At 31.3% G+C, this 25,799-nt stretch overlaps 2 protein-coding genes across 4 annotated transcripts in view; one reads left to right on the top strand and one right to left on the bottom strand.

The window, feature by feature from the left end:
• Nucleotides 1-25,799, top strand: part of LOC129744484 (Ig-like and fibronectin type-III domain-containing protein 1) — a 707,683-nt gene that overhangs the window by 90,440 nt on the left and 591,444 nt on the right. The gene's annotated exons all lie outside the window — the stretch shown is intronic.
• On the bottom strand, nucleotides 217-603 carry LOC129742844 (uncharacterized). Its single transcript, XM_055734781.1, has 2 exons — nucleotides 479-603; nucleotides 217-400 (listed from the first exon to the last, which is right to left on the bottom strand). The coding sequence occupies exons 1-2, from the start codon at nucleotides 601-603 to the stop codon at nucleotides 217-219; spliced, it is 309 nt and encodes a 102-aa protein (XP_055590756.1).

Here is a 25,799-nt window from a genome sequence, read left to right as displayed (position 1 = left end):
CTTATCCTAAACTCGCGCCTGTCACAGCACACGAAGACGTCATCCTACACCGACTCGAGTGACTCACCCGCCGACGACGTGAAGTTACTCTCTCGTGTCTGGTCCGGAAGCGGCTTCGAACTTCGGACAGTTGAACATTACGTGCTTTGGTATCTAAACTGTGTCACAGCAGGTTGAACAGAATGGCAAGGCTACGTGTCCAAATCGATGGTGGTACTACATGAAGCATCCGTGACCGTGTGTCATGGAGAAATCCACCTCTACATGCCTCCGATCCATCCAAAGTCCAACGTAAGGCATCAAGTGATGGTCACACCGGCCGCGTTCCAAGCTGTCCCACTGGTGCTGCCAGCTGGACATCGTGGCCTTTCTGGCATGTTTCTGCATATCGGACATGTGCCTGTGCTCGTAGTAGAAGATATCTTCCTCTAGCAAGACCGAGATGGGCTTGACCCCGTCCAAAACATCAGCAGCTAACGAGGGCACTGTTTGGTGTGCGCTGATAACTCGCAGGCTCATCAGCCGCTGCACGCTGCAGAGCTCCTGCAGATTACATTGCCTGCTCAAGGCTGCCTTCCAGCGGATCGCCGAGTTGTTCGCCATGCAGTCTCAACAGACCAAGTATCGATCTTTGTGAAACTCCTGTCGAGACACTCTCTGTTTCCAGTCCTGGTCATATACCGTGTAGTTGGTGATTACGGAAGTAACACTCCACCATCCTACAGATATATGCCGGAATCATCATACGAATGATCGACGACGCAATCGCTGCCCAACTGACGCTGTTGAAAGCGTTCTTCACGTCAAGGGTGACCACTGCGCAAAACCAGTCTTCTCATCTTTTCTTTAGTCTGCCTTTGTCTGTCCCTTCGATAAAGAATCGGAGTTGTAAGGCAAGAGGTGATATGAGGTTGGGTATATGGGGTCTCGAGTTGAACATGATCTACCGTTCGCCAACCTTGATTTTCTGAATTATTGGGTGTATTGTCCCGCATTCTAATGCATGCACCGAGAAAATAGCTATTCAAGAATAGGAAATTGTGATCGAGCAATTGCTATTTTTCGCTCAATGAATAATAGTAAACATCTTTAAATGGAAGAGTGCTTCTCATATGGATCTTTGGCCAACGGCAAAATAGGTTTCAAACCAACAACAAAAAATATTTCTAGACAATTTCTAGACACTTTTTCTAAATGCAGAACTTTGAATTCAAATGTTGATTCTTATTTTCTGAACCTGAAGGTTTGATTTATTGTTCTGAAGATCAAATTTGAATCTCCGCGACTTTTTGTAAAATCCTAGATATGGATTCATATGGATATCTGTCAATATAAATGGTATAAAAATACTGATACCAAATTGAGGAATTCATCGGGATTATCATTCAAGTCGCATGACGTGACTCAAGCAATTTAAACTCGTTGTGCTGACTTCAGTGAGAAGTTCAGGCAAACATTTTCAGTTGAAATGACCTTCTTTACCTTTGCTATAGAACTAGAATCAGGACAACAAGGTGATATTTAGCGAGTCACGTAACGTGCCTCAAAACTTGTTGAGAAAAAAACTTGTAAGTTTTTATACTGAGTTCAGAAACAATAGTTAATAGTCAAATTCTAATTTTTTTTCTCAAGTATTTCAGGATTTTTGATTTTTTTTAAATCTGAGTTCTGGGAATCTTTATATCAAGTTTAAAACTAGACTACTGTAAAACGGGGTAACTTTAATCACCGGGATCAATTTGACCAACAATAAACTTTTCCACATTATCATCAATAACTCAGTCTATTGTTTGAATTTTTGAAAACTGTTTTTTACGTTTGAAAGCCTATTAATTGAGTATCAAATAGGCGAAATTTGGTTTGTATATGACTTTTTTTTCTGTTGGTAAAAATCTTATTTCAAAATCCCAAAATATCTATTTTTTCCAAGGCTCGCAAAAAACAGCTCTCCTGATGATACCAATAAGTATTTAGAAACAAACGGATTATTTAAAGTGAAAGATCAACTTTTTTCTTTTTATATGAACAGTTTTGGTGCTATTTTTATAGTCATTTAATGATAAATTTTTGATATTTTAAAAATAAGGACATTTTCCAAGAGTAAGCCCGTATTGGACAAATGAAAAGGAACCCTATCAAATCGATTACTTTGAAGTTAAAATGAAAATGGAAATAATGGAAGGGCCTAGGGGAATGTGTGAAGGTAAAATTTAATTTGTTTTTCGAAGCTCGAACTATTTAGCAATTATTATAAATTTTGCCCCTAAATGTAGGTAGCATCCTAATTATTTTTTCGATTATAAATATTTTTTGAATAAAACGTTAAAAATGAAGGTTTAATTAATAAATGAGCATATGCAAATATTGTGAAGGTGTTTTGTATCCATTATAATCAAAAAACTTCGTTAAAACTGTCAGAATAGAGAATGATCAATTTCGATTATCGATTTTCATATTTATAGAGGGTTTTTTGAAATGGTTTATATCTTTAAAAGATTTCAATTCCGAAAAAGTTTAATGCAATTTTTCAAAATTTTGAAGATTATATGCCAAACTGGTTAAAATTATGTTCACATATTTTTAAACAAGATTGAAACAAAACTCTTTCCTAGAAAATAATTAACAATCTGTGTGATGAAAGATTAAGTATTTTATTCCTTCATTAAAGCTTCAAAAGACATTGTCTCGCAAAGAATCCATTCAAAATACTAGCAAACATGGGTCCAGAAAATTCAATTATCCGGGAAACTTATCTCCAAAGACCTAAGAAATAATTAATCTCTCAACAAAGTGCGTTCCCTAAATTCTTTCCCCAGTCCCATTTCCGCATGCCTAGTTCCCATTTTGGTCTACAAAACGAGGCAATACAGAAGCATCCTCAGAAACATTGTCACCAACAATCGCCGAAACGAGGCATGGCGAGCCAGCTAATAAACGACCAAAACTTGCCCAATAAATCTGGTGGGTGATCTCCGGTTAGCCCCAGTTTTATGAATCAAAAATAGCTAGAGAAGGATAGAGAATTTTCGGTTGGTCATACACCCCCTGAAAATTTGGTAGAAAATTGAGAAAAATTGTTGTGTAAATCGGCGGACAGAACAGATTGAACAAAGATTGCTTTACTTAAAGAAAAACCTTTTTTTTTTGTTGATAATTGAACACTTATTCCTGGAAAGTGATTTAAAAACTATCTGCATTCTTTAATCACGTGAAACAATGCATGGACATACAAACTTGAAACTAAAAAGTACATGCCCCGACTAATCGTTCGGTTGTTAAAGCAAATGTTCGAGCATGAAACTTCAAACCGGAAAAAATCCCGGAAAAGCTAATTGAATTAAACGCCAGAGCAAAATGAAAATGGCAATTATAGAAAGTGCAGTTGATCTTGCCTGTTCTCGTCTTGCTTCAGTTAGGTTCACTTTGCGTCTCAGCTTCTAAGATTTCGAACAACTATGTATATCCGATGCCTGGCAAGCTTGTTTCTGAGATTTTAAAGTCTCCTTCCGTTCCTCCCCTGTCACAAAAAATAAGAAAAAATGTCTTTAAACATTGAAAAGGCATAACTTTGCCTTTCCGCTTTTTTTTTCTTTGGCGAGGTTTGGACTCGAGTGAACAAGCTTCTGTTAGTCGAATTTTATTTTTTCTTATTTGCAATGATGCACTTTGATTTCAACAAGGAAAAAATCCCGAAAAGTGGTTCCATTTTAAGCGAACTTCTCTAGAGCTGCGAGTGAGGCTGAACAGCTGCCACAAATTCATTCCGAATCCGTACTTATTTAGGTAGCGTTGAACGAATTTCAGTCAGCCAAGTTTTAATCTCGGAAAGTGATTTAATGGAATGTATCATCATCTCGTTTTTTTGCTGCTTATTTTTTCGTACTAACGGTCTCTTTTCTCTTTATCATATTGCAGATTTCTTGCCCGGCAGGTTGGAAAAGTTATTGAGTGCCACGCAATTTTCCGGATCTTGAAGCGGCGAAAACAAAGTGAAAAGTGTGTGTGGAAGGTAACTACCGAAGGGATTCACCCAAAGTTTTCCTCCTGGTTGAGTTACAGGTAGTTTTTTAGGTTATGTATAAGGGTTAACTTGGTTGAGCGAATCGTTTTATTTATTCACATTTTTTGTATCTTCTGAACTTCGAGCAGTAAAATTAAATGGAAATCATGATTTCGGTATGTTGGATTGCTGTTAATTCTTTTTTGCAGAATTTCAGAAATAAATCGCTTGATGAAAATTTAAATAAGATTTAAGTAGGATGAATAATACATTGAAAAGAATCTCATATTAAAAGTTCAAAATGTCTTAACAGTACTAAAAAAATTCTTTTTGTTACAAAATAAAATTTTCAAATCATATCGTTTTGCTCTCAGTTTTCGGTAGAAATTAAAAATAAGAAAATAGAATATATAGAATATGTATAGAAATTTTAATTTTATAAATTTTGCACTTCCCATGACTTGTTTTTTGTTGTTTTGACAGATGAAAATAGCCAAATTTTGTAAACGATTCGGAAACGAATTTTAATTTTGTATGGAAATTTTTATGGGAATACAAAAATTTCCATTAAAAATCAGCACAGATGTACTGGAAGTTCAGAAAAATATAACTTTGGATGATTAATATTCCTTGATTCTTGCAGTACATTTCATGTAAACAATCCATCCTAACACAATCCTAACAAGTACCATAGAAAAGAAATTTACAATATGTATTTTCTACTTTTAGCGTATTTGACTGCTAATTTAAAAGCTATTTTATTGTAGGATGAAAATACCTAAATAAAATAAAACGATTTAACGTAGCCAATGTGTTTATTGATTTTTATAACATTGGCAAAAATATTTCATTAAATTATTGAATGCTCTAGCAAGCAAACTGCTCTTTTTGAACACTTTTCAATGGATTCAGATTTTTATTTTCGAATGGTTATAACTTTTTCATGAGTTTGCAAAAAATGAAGCTTAAGAATAGGCAAAGTCAATAATGAGAAACAAACTCCATTTCAAGCTTATTTGAATTTTCAGGATGAATTAATATGTGATAATTTCTTCTCCCATACAAATTTCCATACAAAATTGATACTCGTTGCGCTAACCAAATAATCTCAAATTTTACACTGATGCTTGTGACCCAAATGGCATCGAAAAAACATATGGGAACAAAAAGTCAATTTTTACAGCGGTCTAAGCACAGTGTTTTGAACCATTTAGATTAAGGTTGCCAAAATTTTTTCAGCACGTATCCGTGCCGGACAAACCAGATTTTTTTTTATAAAAACCTGGCAAAACCCGGGCATTTCATTTCTGATTCTAATCCAGGCAATACCCGGGCAAATTTGGTTAAAACCCAGACATTACTCAACAAAATCAAGATAAAAAAAATGAAAAGAAAAATATGTTTTTCCTCAAAATTTTAAACAGATTTTAAATCGTACCTTAGGCTTCGAAAAAACCTTTCATGATTATTTTTGCAAAGTCTACTCAAAACTTTTGTTTTGGTGGCTTAGTGAAAAAAAAAACACTACAACAAAGTTTATTTTTATTTTGTTTGATTTGCCAGATAAAGTTAAAAAGTCCGCGCATTTTTAAATGAAAGCCGGGCAAACTCGGATAAAACCGAGCAATCTGGCAACCTTAATTTAGATAAAGGTTTGTCGTTTCTGTAACTTTTTTAAATTTTTTTTTCCTTGAACTTGTATTAAAAAAAATGACAGGATTACTGTCAATCTTCAATTCAAGTTAACAGAACATGTTTGAATAAAATTCAATATTTTGATTGCATTGTGATACTTTGAATATTTCTATATTAAAAAATATTCAAAAAATAAACTTATTCATTTCAAGATAATTTAAATGAAAAAAGCCTTTACGAAGCCTTTTTTAAGACCTTAAAAAAACAAAATCGGCATCTCAGAAAATTTGTCATGTTATCTAACGCACTACTCCGGAAAAAAATCGATCGTCAAAATTTTTAGCAAATGAATTTGAATAAAAAAATTTGTGATAAATTTAAATTTCAGAGAAGTTTTAAGTTTACAATAGAAATTATCTAGAATAAGTTATAAATTAACTGGAAACACTATAGTAAATTAACAAGAGCACATGGTTATGAAGTTTTTTTTTTTCTACGAACTTCTACTGCAAACATGTAGTTTTAAGTTGAGTAAAGCAAGTTACAATTCAACCATTATTCAATATATCGTTGCTTCCTGGATAAACTATAAGTTTCAAGTATCAAGAAAGGTGACGGAGCTTTAGGTTGGGATGTATGAAAAAAATCATGATCAAATTTTGAAAACCGACCATATTAGATTGGCCCAAAAAACTGACCTGTGCCAAATTTCATCTCAATCTGACTTTCTTCAGGGGTGCCTCGAAGCGCTCAAGGTTTCACCCTCATAAATCACGGGGAAAAAATGAAATTTTAATGTGGATGCTAAAAGACTTAGGAAGCATAAAACTACAAAATCTGGGGTTATGTCGAAAACAAAAATTTGTCAACAATCAATTCGAAAACTTCTAAAATCACAAAAAGGGAGATCAAAGGAGAAATCGGAAAAATTGTAATTTGATTATGGTACCAAATAACCTACTAAGAAATGCTTAAATATTTTTAAGCCAGAAATTGACGTTATGGGACTAAACCGTTTTGCGAAAAATCGACTAAGTTTCAAGTCATTTGGCATCAAAATTAAAATTTTGAATTTCCTTCTGAGATTTTTGAGGGTAAAAAAACGGAAGCTTGAGCGCTTTAAGACACCCTTAAATAAAGGCCGATTGAGCTAAAATGCACAAGTCAGTTTTTTGGGCCAAACTACAAAATGTACATGGTCGGTTTTTAAAATTCGACCTGTCCCATTTGGCTGCCACAGTAGGAACTCTACGTGGTAGCAAGAAGATTTTTTTTAAATTGAAAAAAAAATGGAACACTGAGTGATTGAAAGTTCTCACTTTCTTCTTGGTGGTCTGCAGTGAGCTTTCTCTCAGATTTATGTTGTATGTATGTTGATAATCCACCATGGGTGCACGGATTCACCGCAGTTTGACCAAAGTATGGATTCATTTGTTTTATTTAGACAACTCCATACCCGGCACCATGGCTTCGTGTGAACTGTTATGAAGTGAATGTGTAACGTTTCAATGTAAGTATATATTTGAAAAACAATTCAAACAGATACACAACCAGTTCAAAATGAATAACATTTTAAATGTTATACATTTACTTCAGGTATTCCGGCATCCGTGTATATACCTGGCCAGTTGGCACCTGATCGAACGTTCAAATAATCGTTAAATTACAATATGAAAAAAATAAAGCAAAAACAGGAACAATCTCACCGAAATGGGCATCAACTCCTTCTCCTTCTGAACTAGTAATGCGCTCATCAATCCAAAACAGGTATCCACCATATTAAGATGCCTGCAGACTCAATTCCCTTCCTCAGCTACATTTTCACTTTTCCCAAAATGATTTTAAACCTTGTTTGACCCTCATTTTTTCTCACTGTAACAGTGAGCTTTTTATCAGATTTATAGCAAAAAAAAATCTGGTCCTACAAAGGTAATGTACGTAATCATTTTGAAATAAGTATGTAAAGAAACGTTGTAATGGTTTTCAAAGTTTTTCAAACACATTGTGACAATTAACGGTAATTTAAAAAAAAAAATAATATGCAATAACAAGCACTCTTTAAACTGGAAATTTGATATTGAAAAGAAATAATTTTCATGGAAACACTTTAAAATAACATTTTTTTTTTTCATAATAAAAAAGGTTTTTCCGCAAGCAAAAAAAGCACACATTTAAAAGCTGGATTTTAATATTTTTTCCTAAAATCAAACCCATAAGTGTCCGAAGTGCAAAAAAAAATCATGAGGGAGGAAAATATATGATTCAATGATTGATTGCAATTTTCTTTACTCAACAGTCAACTCAAAACTACATTCTGTCTTCCACAGAGAATACACTTCCGTATATTATTCGTGCGTTTAATAATTTGCTACAGTGTTGCCAGTTGATTTCAGGGCTTATTCTGGATAATTTTAGTTGTCAATTTAAGCATTTTTGCTAAAAATTGTGATTCAAAATCATTTTATTAAAATTTTTGAAGTTATAATTTATTTTTGAAGAAATTCTGGCACATCTTAGCTAAAAAAAAGGAAAATTTGAAGTTTTTGGAACGATTAAGTAAAAACTTGAAAATTTTGTTCGTGTATTTTTATCGAAAATCTAAAAAAAAGTTGTTCTAGATCCCTGATCGTTTTTTTCCTGAATACAGCATTGAACCCTATTCAGAGAGTCTTTTTTTAAATGAGGAAAATTTTCATATGTGTAAAATTGTTTTGAAAAGACAACAGTTTATATCAATCGTATTAATTGAAAACAAAAAAAATCAATGGTTGAAAAGACTATAATAAATATAAACGAAACATTTTTATTACAAAATTTGAACTTTTTAGTATGGTTTTAGTGATTTCTTGTTTGAATTCAGAGGAAAATGATCAAACGTCGTTAGGATTCTAGGATCTCCAAAATATCTGAACTAGTATCCGTACAAATATGGAGTTTGAATATGTGTTATTTTAAATTTAAATAACAGGCATGTAAAGAGATTTTTTTTTCATTGCAGCAATTCGATTCAAAATATTGTTCTTAGAATTTAATTTAAAGAGTTGATGTCTCAGAATGTGTGAATTATACGAAATTCAATGTCCGAAAAAAAAAACACAAAATAAACCTTTTTCAATAATATTAACTTTTATTGCATAATTTGTATTTTGAAATTTTTCTGGAGAAAATAATCCATGACACTGGAGTTGATTATTGATATTGAAATTGGACTATCAAGTGTTGTTCCCAATATAAAATTAATTAATAAAACCATCAGCAAATTATGAATCAATTTTCTCTAAATACGGATACCAGAAATTATTTCAAGCCAACATAAATTTTCAATATTTTTTTTTGAAAATATTGGAACTAGAAAACAATAATTTCGTTTTGATTCAGAAGAACTTTATTGGATTCAATGCTATCTCATGACGAAATATCTTATTATTTTTGTTCATATATTTCTTTAATTTTTTTCAAATATATTTTTTGAATTCAAAAGAACTTGGAGTAATATAAATGATTTAAAAACATATTCTATATTTTTAACTTGAACAGAAAAAAACATGAAAAAATGAAAAGGGAAATCCACGTTATTGAATCTTTAAACAATGGATTCCAAATATATTATAATAAGTTGTGGTGAAAACTAAAACTTAAGATTTGAAAACGCAAAAAAACATGATTTTTAAACACATGAGAATTATGTTTGAGTTACTTCATTTAACATGTAAGAATATTCTGATATTCTTATAAAATAGTGGACGTTTATTGTCGATAAAAAAACTACTTTGGAAGACTTTTATGTTTAAAAAAATTATGACAAAATTCGTTGAGTTTTATTTTATTTAATGATACCAGAAAAGATTTGTTGAAATAAATGGCATTTGACAACATAAACGACAATGGAATTAAGCTACAGAATTCGATTTACTAAAAAGACGTTCCCGAGCAGTCATTTAAATTTAATTTTGCTTTCAAGCCTTTATAGAAAAAAATGATAGAATTTTGCCTGAATAAAGGTGGTAAAATAAAATTGTTCTATCAGCGATACCGTGTCTAAGTATTCAATTCTCTTAAAACTAAGCTCTTCTAAAACCATACACATTAAAGGAACTAGATTCTTAAAATCATCTTCCCTCTTCAAACCATTACACAAACTTTTAAAAAAGAAGATTTTATGACAAAATTAACCCTCCAAAGCTGTTCGGGTCAATATGACCCGAAGCGCACATTTCTAACATCTTTATCATCATTCCAATATACTGAACAGCTGGGAACTTTGACAGACCAAGTATGTCCTATGAAAGTAATGATCAAATGAACGACAAAAAAAATTAGAGTTTTGAAAATCGGTTCATTGGGAAATGAAATACAGCTAAGCAAAGCCAAAACTGGATGTCGTTTTTCTGAAGTAGGATTTTTTCTACCGGAAGATCTGAGATAGCGGTCTTCACTTTCATTGAACCCCAGCATATCTATACATTGTCGGATAGATGGATTCTTGAAGATTTCAAACATCAATGAAACACTTAAATACAGACAAGCTGTCAGAAGTTATGAGTGTTTGAAAAATAAAATAAATTTTTCGGACTTTTTATATTCTTAACCAGTTTCTGATAACCTGGTAATACATATCGACTATAATTTGAAATGTTGCGTAATTAGAACAAATTACCTACACAATGAATATAATATTATCAAATCGGTTAACATTTACAGTCAGGAGAACAAATCGAACTACAACTCAAATTTCCCCGAAACGGATATTTAGCGAACGACTTTGGAAGGTTAAGAAAAATATAAAAAAAAAATCACAAAACAAAAAAAAATTGTTCCAACAATATATAGGTTAAATTTTTAAAATCAATAGTTTTTTTGGTAATTACCTTCAAATTATTTGAAATCATCTTCTTTATGTTAAGCGAGTTAATTGCTTAAAAATTTAATTATGGCTTCACTAATTTCAATACCATAGGAACACCAGAAAATGAATACAAGCTCATATATCATATTTTGTACAAACCAGAATTAAATCTTAATTCAAAAAAATCAGAGCACAGAAATGCAAAACATTATACAAATTTCATCAAATTAAAAAAAATACTTTTTATCCGAAAAAATTACCCTAGGTTTGGTCCAAATATTGAGTCTTTAAAAAAACCAGATGTACAATCTACAATTCAAATGAAGATATTCAGAATCGTTTATAATAATCAGAATGCAAAAAGATGATGTCTCAATAACATTTAATTTAATTTGATTTATTTTCTTATGAGAGGTTTATTGTCAAATCTCGAAAAAGTGATATCTTGAGTCTGGAAAAAGATTTAATCACGAATTGAAAAGTAAATTCATTATTGATGAAGAAAATTTTATTTTTTTTTTACTTGAAAAAATATAACTATGCGATTTTTTTTTAAATGTTTGGCGAAATTCCCATATTTTTCAGATTTTAAAAATTGACACTTCATTCGAAAAAGTTGATCGTTGATTTCAAACCATTTTTTCAAAATCATTTTGATGTTCACAATTTTAACCTATGAATTTCAACATAATTTCAAAAACAATCTCGAGAACATGAACAGACTGAACATAAACTAATTACATGCTTGGAATCAGCGCTCTGAAATTATTTAAAATGAGCTTTTAAATCCTATGCACCTAGGAGAAAAAAAAAATGAATTTTGTTTTTTTTTTGGTAAATCGAGTTAAGTATGGTAATAAGAATCAAGAAAATTATTCTGTTCTAATTGTGTTCAAAGATTCAGTTCAGAGTTAAAACATTTTTTTCATTATCAAGCTTTTCTTTCTATCATTATAAAGGGCGGATGAAATTTATTTTCGGACTTTACAATAAATACTGAAATAAATTATATTTGTTCAAATCATCTTTGAAAATTTACGTTGAAAAATTGAATTTGAAACATAATCAGCAAAAAATATACATAATTTTAAACATTGAATGTACATAGAATACACTAATTTAGAAAACAAAACAAAATTCAGCTTAAAGTTGCTGCTTCGAATCATTTTTCGCACTTTTTATAGATAAGAAAAATTCCAAAATCATGATCGATTCGGAATAGGAAATTCAAAATACTTTATTAATTGAGGTATTTAATAAAGTATTTTGAATTTCCTATTCCGAATCGATCATGATTTTGGAATTTTTCTTATCTATAAAAAGTGCGAACAGCTACATTTTAAATCAAATATGTCTCATTACAACCTTTTATAATTTATATAAATTGTTTCACTTTTGGCTATTTTTTCGGTCTTGGATTTCAATCAAACAACTTTCTTTTTTAAATGCCCGACGTTTCGATCATTTTTGATGGTCTTCCTCAAGGGTATTGTCTAACGGATGTTGGACAAAACTCTTGAGGAAGACCACCCCGAAAATGGACGAAACATCGGGCATTTCAAAAAGAAAGTTGTTTGCTTGAAATCCAAGACCGAAAAATAGCAAAAAAACATTTTACATTAAAAATGACCGATAACCTAAATTTATATTTATTTGAAGACTTTAAATCTGAAAATTCCGAAACAAAAGTGTCATTTTGTTTTAAAAACTCAAAGTTTGGAATTTTAAAACAGACTTTTAAATTTGGTAAATTTACTTGAAAATCAACGCTGGATATGAATAGAAAAGATACCCGTTTTAACATTTTAGAAGGATATTTTTCAAATTAAAATGTTATGCATAATTTAGAAAATTAAGGCGATGAACTTCTAAAGCCCCTCCCGTTTGCAAGGCCTTGCTGGTAATAATAATATTTATAATGTGAAAGAATTTCGTCAAACAGAGATTTCTGGATGATGGAATGGAATCTTGGTAATAAATTCAGCATTGATTGAATAAATTCATCTAAATTGAAGAAGTTGGATTTATATCGTAAGATATTTGTAAATGAAAACAAAAATCATCTGGGATTGAAAATTTACATTAAAACTTATCCGAAATGTGAGGTCAAACTTTTAAGCATTCCAGAGTATTATACTATATGATAAAATCATAATTCAAATATTTAATATAAAGAGGGGCCCTCTTGAAATAACATCTCGAATAGCAGAACAAATAAGCACAAATTATTAAAATTACTGGGAAATATTTGGACATTGCATCTCGAATTTTTCAACTTAGAATCTGTGCAAGTTTGATCCGAATTCGGTGACAATTAAAAAAAAAATCTAAAGAAAAAGTAACTTGAACCGCATAACAACACCTTTAAAAGAGATTTGAACGCTGCTGACGTGTTTCGATATAAAAAAAATGAAAACATTTTTTTATCGTCAGCAGCATTGAAATCTCTTTTAAAAATAAAAAACCAATTTGAATAAAATAAGCACAGAAAAAATTTGCATAGTTTAAATATTAGTTTTTTTTATTGGTCCACATAACTTTAAAACTCAGGCATGTCTGAATAAATCCGGGAAATATGAAATGCATACCCTACAATGAATAATACATCACCTTCTCTTATTTATTGAACAAAGAAAATATTTCATGAATTTCCAGCGAATCAAGCATTGTGTTCTGATAAGGAAGCCATTTTTTCTCATTTGAAAAAAAAAATGTATCCGCTTTTAGGGGGATAGATTTATTTATTCTTAAATATAAGTTAAAATTTAAAAAAATATAAAAACATCCGTTTTTGAAAAAAAATTGCAGAAATTTAAAAAAGTGAAAAAAACGGTTAAAATCGTTTGTAAGTTTTTTTGGGATTGTTCGGGAATAAAATTATTAAAACCAGACAATCTGAAATGCTCATTTTATAAGCAAACTATAAGTATGAATAACGCAAAATTAAAGTTAATCATTATGAAATTTGCGTTGATTTATATTTCTTCACTCTACACCCTTTTTAATTATGAAAAAAATAAAGTGTTACTGTACTGCACTGAATGGGATCAGTCGGCAAAACTGAGTTCCGCTATTGATTTTTTTTTCTAATTTTAATCTAAGATATGAAATTTCAATAGAAGCTTTTCCAACTGATTAAGCCCAGATGTTATACGCTTTCATAGTTAAATTGCGAGCTCCATTAAGCGATTCTTCAGTTTTATTCTGCTTTCGGTGCAGCTCATACCAAGTGACTGATATAATTAATTGAAAGTTTTGATATCTATTTATACATTTTTCTAACCCTTAGATTTTTGGGTGGTGATAGAGTCATAAATATAAATAGGAATTGAATCAAGCATTTAGCAGCTCTAATCAGCAATTTCATTTTCGAATAGGTTATTTATTCTTCCGCAATGTTTGCACGTAATGGGTTAACAACTGATGTTTGAAGATGTCAGACATAATGGTTACTTGAAGGCATTATAACGAACTCATTACAGTTTCTTGTATGTTTTAAAGAGAGCATATGAAAAAAAAAAGATTCATAAGGGCCCTCGTGAAAAAAATCCCTGGCCCTCCGATGGCTCAACTCAGTCCTGATCATATGAGGCTACTTATATCTAACCAAAATCAATATTTATTGATGCAAAAAAAATGGTTTTAATCATTTTTTTACGGTCGCCATGTAATAAAAATAAAAATCTGCTATCTGATTCAGATAAAACGTAATTCAGTCTGTAGGTATTTTTTGGCCGAGAGCCAAAGCAGTAAGAGTACTTCACCACTAAACTTCTTTATGTTGTGGTTTTTAAATGTCTTATTAAAATTCCATTAAGGTTGACATTCAATCAACAGTGTTTAAAAGAAAATTACCGGCGAGGGCCCCCGATTCACAAATTTTCCCACTATTTTTTCCGATGGCGCCTCTGCGCCGATTGTTATGTTTAGATTTAAATCGTTTTGCCGACGTTCAAAGCGTGGCTTATCGCTTTTAAAGTCTGCCGGGCGGCACAATAATGAGGGAACCGTTTAATGATAGATGGAAAATGCACAGTTACTAGGCATACATATGTGGAAGTCGGTGCGTTGCCGATTATGTTTTGTGTATTTTTTTTTCTTCATCCGAAGCATATTTCTTCCATGCCACTCCATGCTCGGTGATTGTTTTGTGTTTGCACTTTTATTTTCTCCGCCCCCACAACTTCTTTCGGAAGGCCACGTGGTGTTTAGCAGGGGGAACAACAATCGTCTGGTGGATGGATGGAAAATTTCAACACGCGTCTAGTTGGCAAAACATCGGTTTTGGCTAAACACAAACATGAGTTTGGGTGTTCAATTTGTCGGATTTATTTTTTCCTATCCAGCCGTTACCTTCGCCTGCATCGAGTGCATCGTCCCCTTTAAATTATACAATTTTACATAAAAAAAATTAAAATACTGTTCTAAGGTTTTATAGAAATCTTTCCTATGTCCTAAATATACAAAAATTAGAAAAATAAAATTTTGTTTCCGATTTCTGATATCAAACATTTAAAACCATTTTTTTTCGAAACTTCATCAATTCAAAATGAAGGGTGATGCTCATCATTAAAAAAAACCTTCCCCCGATTGGTAGTCATTGCATCTGCTCATTTTTGTTTCCTACCATCCAACGATTTATGAATGTTGGGAGTCATTGACTCAAGAGTTGTGCTTCGGCTATTTTTCGTTGGTTTTTTTCCTCGAGCGCCAATGTCTTGTCGATTTAAGGCGATTATTTATTTTTCAATTTGCTTACACCGTTTATCACCGAACCACACCCTTACACAAGTTCAAGGTGATTCCGGAAGCGTGTGATGTTTGTTTGATTGAAATTGGTCGGAAAAAATACAAACTGAGCAAACTGACCACCCACGCGCGTCTGTGAAATTATTGCGGGCTCTAGCAAAGTGATGGCAATGTTTAGCGATTTTGAAATTGAATAATTTTATATTCATTATGAAACCAAAGGTTATGTTTGAATAGAATTTTTGAAACTAATCTATCAAATTGATTTCAATTTGACACACATAATACAGTCGAAACAAGATAAGCGAGAGTCCTGGGAAATAAACTTTTTTTTTTCATAAATCCAATTTAAATTCTCTAAAAGGGATTGTAGGGCTAGGTGGGGTAATTATGAACAAAATTACTCAGTTTTTCGTACTATCAGCTCAAACAAGTAGCTCTTTAATGATGAAATTATGGGAAGTAACCAAAAATGAATGACTGGTTCCCTTCTTCATTTTAAGATTTTTTTTTATAATTTTTAAGTTGCAGCTGGTGGGCAAAAAATACTCGTTCATTATTACCCCCTTGTCTATAATTACCCCACCACCCCACTGAACACTGTAACGATTCTTGTTATGGGATGACTTTTGATATTGGTTTTATTCCTAGATTGAAACCACATCGAAACAGTGCATTGTAGTGAGATTTGTTGATTTTTAATAATTTTCTGTTGAGAAGTTACAGGTTATGTTTTACATAGCTGGAAGGCATCTTTTCATATGATCACAGATCCACAATTCTAAAAAAATTATAAAGTAAATTTTAATCATAAACCAATGCTGAGAAAACACGTGTTCATAATTACCTTGCATCTTGAAAAGTATGGGGTAAATATGAACACTTCTTTGTGCGTCGGTAGAAATTTTTTTTAACATAAAATCATATCACCCCACATGGAGAATCAATTACCAAACGTTAAACTTTCAAAAACAACATTTTATCTACATTCAAATTGACGAGGGAGTCAATTGATAAGACACGTCTCAAAAAGATTTTCGTTTCTCAAAGACACACATTGTGTTAATAACTGTAACTGCAAAATTTATACAGTTGAGTTTGCAAGTTATAACTGTAACTTATCAATAGAATGACAGACTATCACATTTGATCAGTTTTTAGATCCTACTATGACCCTAACGGCTCTTTCGGCGTTTGTTCGGAATTATTCCTTGTTCATAATTACCCCATACCCCATACCCTCTACATATTATGACTGGATGAAGCATAATGATCGACTATCTCAAAGGCAGGGCCGAATTAAGCCATGTGGTGGCCCGGAGTAACTTTTCTCGGGGGGCCCCTATGGTTCAATTTTTTTTTTCAAATGCTATTCCAGAGATTACAAAACATTTTAAACGTGTGAAAGAACTGAAGATGAGTTCAGTATACTGTCTTCACATAGCCATGTTGTCTGCGTAAAAGATAGTTTATAGTATCTTCAAATAAAAATTGTAAATATTCATCTGCAAACATTGCGGAAGAGTTTAGAAATTTCTCAAAAATGAAAGTTCTGATCTGAGTTGCAAATTGAAAAATTTAAATCTCAATTTTTTTTAATACTCTTATCACCAACTAAAACTTTCTGATTTAGTAAAATGACCGGATAGTTATTTTAAATATTTTTCATTTCATCATTGATCGTCTAGTTTGTACTTCATCGAGAAATATTTACCTTATGACAATTTGAAAGTATCATGAAGATTTAAAACATGGAATACAAAATTCAAAACAATGTACAAAATTATTGAATTCCAATCCAATACAGATACAGATTTAAAAGTTTAAGAATGCAAGACATAAAATCAGGTTATATTCAAAACCACACCACAATTGTGATACACCAACCAAAATCATAATTTTAAGGTTTGAGAAACAAAGTATGAACTAATTTAAAAAAAAAATTCAAGTTACAAGCAGAGCCAAAGCAGAAATTGTATCAAATGTAAATTTCAATTTAATATCTTTTAAACATGAAAAACGTTTACACGAGATGTTTATGAATATGATTCTCATCAGATAAAAAAAAGTTATTAAAATTTTAATTAAAATGTGACAAAAGTTTCATTAGATGCCCTCAATGCCAAAGGGTAAGTGCAAAAATGATAGATTGAAACAAAATTTCAGAATAGAGATTAAATGTTTAAAACACAGAGTCAGTTATCATTGAAAGTTGTCAGATAAGGAATCCAAAAAAAGTTAAGTACCTTAAACAAAGATCCTGAGTTCTCAAAATTCGGAAAACCATGAAACTGACCTTCAGAAGCTGAAGAAACCACACAAGACTTGAAAATCTCAATGAATTGAATCTGTATAATTTAGATTAAAAACATAGAAATATTCATGTAAAGAGAATCACTAAATGATATTAGGAACTCATCTGTGAGATCGTTTTTATTATAAAATGATCATTTGTAAAATAATATGGTGAATTCAGGATATTTGCTTCAGTAGATGATAAAATTTTGGTAAAAACAATTGAAAATGTTTCAATACGAAATTTAAATCTAAGGCTGAAATTGGGATGGAAGTTCAATATAAAAAGCTCTGTACTGTCTATAAGTCCTATTTAAGCAACTTAAGTTTTTTTTTTAGATTTTATTTTCAAAAATAGGGAGAACAAATGGTTTAGAATTTAAAAACCAACGCATATTTAAATAACAATAAATGAAAAGTGAAAAGTTGTAATAATACCCGGTATTTACCGCATACTCCCCGGGTAAAATTCTAAAATGTTTATCATAAAGCTTCTCTTATGATAGTTTAGCACTCCTTCATTGCTTATTCTAGGGGGGCCCCTTAACTTATGTAAGAGAAAAACTATTCTAGATATTATTTCAAGAGGGCCCCTTTAGTTGTTATGTTTCAAGTGTTCATTCCGATTTCTTTCCATAGATTTGTAGAAATTGAAGTAGTATTATTAAAGTAAAGTTAAATCTTTTTTCCCTCGGGGGGCCCTTTGAGTCCGAGGGCCCGGGGCAATTGCCCCTTTTGCCCCCCCCCCCTTAATCCGGCCTTGCTCAAAGGACTTTTCTAATATAAGTGTTTTTAAAGAAAAATTAATTTTGGAAACAAGAAAAAAAACGTTGTGTAAATGGTTGATAGTCTCGGCGCTTCTAGGAGCACAATTAAAAAAGGTATTTAAAAATAACTTCATACAACAACAAAACAATAGCTGGCATTAGTTATAAGTAGTTTTAAGTGTTGTAGTCTACAAAGTTAGACTTAATAAATAAATAAATAAAAGAGTTACTGTCTAGATAGAGACATGAGTGACAAGACTGCTGTCAAATCAAATCAAATTATTTCACTTACGGAGGTTTCTAGAAGTTTCATAAGGTTGCAAGATTTCCCGGTTTTATCCGGGACTACCCGGGTATTTTATACTATATTTGACAAAAATCCGATCCGGTCCGGTTGCTCAGATTTCATTGGAAAAAAGCCTAGATTTTGCCCGGATTTTTTTTGTAGCGGCCCACCACACTCCCCCACACCAAAAAGCTCATTAGAGCCCCCTGGTAATGGACGCTACTGTTCTCAGCATGTCTGGCAGCAACAAAAATTAATAAAAAACGCGGGCAAAATTTTACTCATGCTGAGAACTGAAATGTTTAAATTTAGTGTGATTTATTCACTTTATTAGCCAAAACAAACAATAAAAACAAGTTATGTCGTTTTTTTTTTGTTTATGCGCCCAAAGCATTTTTAAATGAAATGCCCAGATTTTGCCAGGTTTTTAGATAAAATAGCCAGTATTTGTCAGGCTCGGTTCGTGCTAGAAAAATTCTGGCAATCTTACCTATCGAGGTATCGATTATCCAACTGTTAAATTGAAAAAAATCCTCAATTTTGGATTAACTGCAACTTATTCATGTAAGCAATTCCTACATCATTGTTTCAGTCATGTAATTATAATTATAATTAACTCATATATAATTATATAATTTAAAATTAATAATTAATTTAGTTTATATTCATCAATTTAGCGCCAAGCTTTCCAAAAATTAACAAATCATTTGTTTTCGAACTTTTCATATTTCCTCTAACTCATCAAGAACAAAAAATTGATCGTAGTACCTAACTGAATTTGTTCAATTTTTAACAAATGTAAAGATGGTTTTATGTTGATAAATGAAATTTCGGTGATTTTTTGTTCGAATGTTTTAAATATAAATTTTTATCTAATCTACCCCTTCAAATTTCAAATCAAGTGTTAGATTCCTTTCTCCACATAAAAATTCGCTAATTGATTAAGACAAGACGCATCAATGTATTCAATATCTATCTAAATTTATGTATGAAGATCAATTATCAAACATTCAAATGGTATACTATTACCTATTGCTTAGTCATCAAAAAAATATTTCGTTCTATGGCACGGTCCGTTGGAAAAGTGTCGTTAGATTTTTCATGAAATACAAATAACTCTGCTAGCGATGAGCAATTAGAGACACTTTTCTCGCAGTTTTGATCACTTGAATGTCTTCGTAAGAATTGGCCCCAGAAGTATTTGTCTCACATGAAAAATGGATATCCAAGAAATAATAAAAATTCGAACAAACTTTTCCCATGTTTGAAATTGGGAAACATATTTACATGCGATTTGTACAATATTAAAACCTTTTTGAAATGAAACAAAATGGACAAACTTGAAAAAAACATTTACAAAGAACATCAGAAGAATTCTGACACAATTTTAACAAGCCTTACAATCAATTGAATTAAAAGCTATTTCTAATAATACATTGTCATACTAGATTTATTCGTTTTGAATAAAAAGCTGAAATGAATTTGTCTAGTTCAAAATTTAAATAAAACTTTCGAGTTCGTTTTAAAATATAAAAACAATACAAAACTTTAAAAGGTATACTCAATTTAAACAAAAATCTGAAACAGAAAATTGCACAACTATCTCAAAGAGTTTCATCAAATAAATCAAACTCCCGGAGAAGTATGAAAAAATATGAAATAAATAAAAAAACAATACCGTTTCTAAAGTAAACAAGGAATCGATTGATTTTATATTTTACACAAAAACTCAAAAAATGTAAAAATTATTTAGTAGTTGTAGTCTTAAAATTCTAAAATTGGTCACAATGGATCCCCGTTACTAACTGTTGTCCTGTTACTTGCAAAAGATATGTTAAAAAAAGAATACATAATTTTGTTAAAAATATAATTTATACATGTAATATGTTGATTTCATACAAATGAACAAAAAGCTTATATAAATGGTTCAAGCAAACATATTTTATATAATTTGAACTAACTGATTAACCCGGCCTTACTAAAGTTACCAAAAAGGGTTAAATCCAAACAAAAAAAATCATCTTTGGGTGTATAGTAATTTTTTTTTCAAACAATTTTTAAATGCATGCTATTTTTTCGTTAAATCTAAATTAACTCAAGTAAAAGACGAAATTGATTTAATCTTATTTGAAAATTCCAGAAAAAACGATTAAACATTGAATAAGATTGAAACTTTTCGGCTTATTCTGTTCATGAAATATAAATTGAAGAGCTGTATGTAAATCTGGAATTAACTGTAACGGAAAAACATCTTATTTTGCTATGAAGATTTTATTCACTCAATCCATTTTTTGGAAATTTTCATGTCAAAAGCACACAAAACTTTAAAACGAGATGATTTTTGTCCTGAAGAGAGTAACAGATGGATTCTGTAAAAAAAAACTTCGTTTGTTTGGATAACGTGCAGCTATTGAATATACAGTAATTTTTCGATTTGATCACGGTCAAAAAAAATTTCACCGTGAATTTGGCGAAACCGTGAAATTGGCAAAACTAAAATTTAAAGTAGAAAAAGTGTTTTTATTCTTTTTAATCAATAATTTATGATGTTTAAAGTAGTGGAAACGTTTTGTATCAATAAATTTTGATCATAAGATGTATGTATCAAATACTACTAAACACAAAGGATCGATTTCAGCTCAAATTATTCTTCTCCATAGCAATTTTTAGATTTTCCTTGAAGTAAAACCATGTAGAATCTCCATTTGATAGTCTCCATCTAATTACAGTGAATTTTTAAGTTTTTATGAAATTTTAACAGTCGTTATCTTTTATTTCGATTTTGATAAAGAGTTCAAAGATGTATTAAAAATTATGTTCTGCCAATTTCAAATTTCAATATTTTAATCTTTACACCTTTAAAGTACTAAAAAGTTTACATTTTCGAAAAATATTTTGAAATTTGCTCAACTTAGGCTATAAAAGTGTGTTTCTCGAAATTTGCTTTATGGGCAGATAATCCTTTGTTTTTCATATGTAGAAAAACAGAAATCTTTTTACATATTTTAAGGCAAAGCTAGTAGAATTTCATTTTGATCTTAAAAAATTAACCAATCAGACAATACTAAAGGCTGTCAAATCAGGATTGCGCACGCCACCCTTTCAAATAAACAAATTCAACATAAAATCAGAGAAATTTATCTCTTGCCAAAGACGCTTAAATTTACCAATATTTTTATATGATTCGCATAATCAAAAAAGTTTAATTTTTTAGAGCGGCTAACCTAGCACAAATAACAACACTAGTATTAGCGTGACGTTAAAATACTTACGTCGATTATTACAAGTGTTTTTAAAATCCAAATGACGATTTCAAACACTAAACAGCAAAATAAGCAGTTCAATGGCATTTTCATATTATTGAATACGTATATAATATAAGTTAAACCATAAAAAATATCATGAACAAAGACGCTCTGCGCTTTTGAGAGAAAATTAAAGTCCTGGAAATGGTTTTTGAATGATTTCTTAAAAAGCGTGATAAAATCGAAACAATAATCGTGATGAAATCGAGCGTGAATTTGGTGAGTATTGATTAAATCGAACAGTGATAAAATCGAGAAACTACTGTACCCCTTTTTGATACTTATTTACAAGGTTGCCGAAAAAATTCTGTGTTTTTGAGAAAAAAAATTCTGCCCAAAAATTCTGTAATGGTTTTCTGTAATGCCGTTTTTAATTTTTAATTTCATTAAGAATTCATCATAATTTGGGTCTTTTTTACATTTAAGTTGAGTTAAATCAATTAATATTACCAATCTGATCTTACTTTACTGAATTACCAAATAAAAATCTTAATTTTATACTTACCAAACTTATTATAAGTCAGAAAATCCTTTCAAAATTCCGAAATTCTGTGAAATCTATGATTTTTCCAAAATTCTGTGTTCTGTGACACAGATTTTGTGATGAAAATTTGCTCCAAATTCTGTGAAATTAAAGATTTTTCTGTGATTCCGGCAACCTTGGTTGCATCCTGAAAGTGATGACTTTTGTCCCGACTCCCGAGAAGAGTAACAGTTTTCAAAGGTTGTTTTACTTTTAAATTGAACTTTTTTCATGTCTCTCAAAATGTATCTGATCATGTTTTGGCTAATTTGCCCCCTACGGTTCAAAAATCAAAACTAACTGTCGAGTCGGTGTAGTCAGTAATTTTAAACTAATCTTAATTTGCAAAAAAATCAAGCACTTTTTCGGAAGACGAATATAATCCCTTTAATTTACCAAAAACAATTGCTTTGCTTAGGTACTGAGTACAAAATGCGCATAGCAGGCAAGATGCGCCACCATCCGTATTTCATTAAACAAACAATTTTCATAATTTCTAAAAATGCCAGTCTGTTTTATTTACACTTTGTGGAAACATTTGTGGATCTTCTAATTTGTCCATATCACATATTAATCCATATTAACGAAAAAACAAAAACATATTTTAGGCGTTTTTTTTACAATTTTTTACCATTTATCGTTAGGATTAACAGCATCTGAAAGCAAAAAAAATCATCTGTCATCTGATTTAATATTGAATATTGATCTTCATTGATCATCAATCAACAATCATAACTTGAACAATTTTCAACCGATTTCTATACATAACCTTTGGAATTGTTTGTGTTGATCTGACAAAGGACCATAAATTTCAATTTAAAAATAATCAACACTAGTTCAAAACCGTATTTCCCAGAATTTGATTATAAATTCACAAATTTTTACAATACAGTTTATCTTATTGAAAAGTGAGATTCTGATGATCGGTAGCAAATTTATTCACCTTGAGAATGAAAAAAAAGAAAACAAAACTTCATAATTGGAGCATAACTCAAAAACTGTTGTACTAAAAAAATTTTAATTTTCATTTTTGAATTCTGCGGCCAATTTTCATTGAGAAATAAGGGTCAGTCCGTGTGAAGCACCCGTCCATGGAGGATTTTCATAATTCAAATTAAGATAGAAATAAAAACAATACTAAAAAGTCACAATAAATAAGCAAATTGATTTATGAAACCATTTTTCTACTCCGGACCATCACATAAACCGGAATAAATTAAATATTTTACTGTAACGATTAAAAATAAATCAGAATCATATTTTTGAATCAATACTTTTTTCGCCAAGTCATTAAGAAATTGTTAAGACTTTTCTTACTCTGAATTTAAAATTTGCTCGGAAATAAATTTTTAAGAAGTTTAGTTTACGATTTTGAAATCAATGCTTCCGAAGTAATAGAAAATAAATACAAATTAAAATAAATAAATGAAAATTCGAATAATTCAATAATGTAAGCTAGCACAAAAAATCAGTGCAGAAATAGTAAACTTAAAATACGAAATGAGATTTAAAAAGAAATCAAGTCCGAATTCTAAAATAAATTTAGATCATGTCAGAAATTTACCGTGTATTTGAAATAAAACGAATCACTACGATTTGAAATGTAAATTCTCGATAAAAAAAAATCATATCCATTTTGAATTTACGACAAATAATTCAAAACATTTACCTTGTAGCGTATTATTGGATTTGGTTTGATAAAAAGAAGAACACATTGAACTTTGTTTTTAATGATCAAATCACTGATCATTTTTTATATTCCATCTCATCCAGTTTAAAAATTGGATCTACTCAATTTCGATATAACTTGCCGAAATTCCAATTCAAATTCAAATTAATAAAAATAAAACAGTAAAAAAATTATCTTTGTATATTCATAATAAAGTTTGTGAAGTTCATCATTGAATCATTATATGTTCTGACAAAGGCTAGGTTGGGTATTTCTTTTTTTTTTTTTTATTGTTTATAAAAAACCATCTGACCTAAATGTCTTAATGGTTTACTTAATCTAGGTCTATCTTGACATACATTCAAAGTTTTCTTATTAATTAGTTCTTAATTGGTCACTTATACTGGATTCGATCAAGCGTTTAAAGGTTGCAGTTGAGACATTAAGGTCAAAGAGAGCATAATTGCGTAAGAAGCTTACTTTTGCAGAACGCAGGGGGTCATTGCTACCATAGCGCGTATTTCTTGATTCCAGTGATAGCCAGTCACGATTTCGCAGGGTTCTTTCTGGAGCATAAATATGACAGCGCGAAAGTATCCAAGAGCAATCGATTTCGTTTTTGAGAATTTTCGCCACAAACAGTGATTGGCTAATATCATGGCGATTCGACAGCGTGTGGAGGCCAAGCAAAGCGCAGCGTTGTGCATAAGGTGGCAGATTTCGAGGATTATCCCACGGTAGATCACGCAGAGCATAACGTACGAATTTTCGTTGAACCGCTTCAAAACGCGCCACCCATGTAGTTTCGAATGGCCACCACACCAGATTTGCAGATTCTAATATTAAACGAACCAGGCAGCAATACAGAGCTCGTAGACAAACAGGATCTGTAAATTCTTTACTCAGACGTATGACAAACCCCAGCATTCGATTGGCCTTTTCAAGTGTAGCAGAGTAGTGTTCCTTGAATGTCATATGACTATCCAAAACAACGCCAAGGTCCTTCCTTTATAGTCGTACAAAAATGGAAGTTTCTTGCGTCCAAATGTTATGATACAGCACTTAGAAACGCTTAAGGCCGGTAGGTTGACAGCACACCAGTTTACTACTGTATCGAGGAATTGCTGTAGTATCTGACAATCTGCCAAGCAGTTAACGTTCAGAAAAATTTTCAAATCATCCGCGTACATAAGTACTCCGCATCCAAAAAGCAGCATATTAATATCATTGCAGAACAGGGTGAACAATAAAGGGCCCAAATTACTTCCTTGTGGTACTCTTGAAGTCGGAATGAAATCTGAAGATTCAGATGTTCCGATTTTAACAGCAAGACGACGATTTGTTAAATAGCTTCTGATCCACGCACAAAATCTCTCAGATAATCCCAGGCGTTCTAGCTTTAAAAGTAAAATTAAGTGATTAACTGAGTCAAACGCCGCAGTGATGTCCGTGTAAATTGCGTCGACTTGTTCGCCACAATCCATGTTAGATATGCAAAATGATGTGAACACTGCCAGATTAGATGTTACCGAACGTTTCGGAAAAAAACCGTGTTGATTGTCCGAAATCCAGTTCCTGCAGGCTAAAAACATAACATCGTTGACAATCCTCTCTAGGACCTTCGAGCAGGCAGCTAGTGATGTGACACCACGATAATTGCGAACCTCTTGCTTATCACCCTTTTTGAAGACTGGGCTCATGAAAGATCTTTTCCAGGTGGCAGG

The sequence above is a fragment of the Uranotaenia lowii genome, chromosome 2, assembly GCF_029784155.1.
Source record: "Uranotaenia lowii strain MFRU-FL chromosome 2, ASM2978415v1, whole genome shotgun sequence".
Lineage (NCBI taxonomy): Eukaryota > Metazoa > Arthropoda > Insecta > Diptera > Culicidae > Uranotaenia > Uranotaenia lowii.
Note: the sequence above shows the minus strand (reverse complement) of the source record. Positions and strands in the feature narration are given on the sequence as shown.

Bases quoted from the DNA above. Each gene is read 5' to 3' on its own strand.
- LOC129742844 (XM_055734781.1), bottom strand. From the start codon at position 603: ATGGCGAACAACTCGGCGATCCGCTGGAAGGCAGCCTTGAGCAGGCAA. The intron at 401-478 runs GTTAGCTGCTGA...CTACGAGCACAG, and splicing joins GCACACCAAACAGTGCCCTC to GCACATGTCCGATATGCAGA.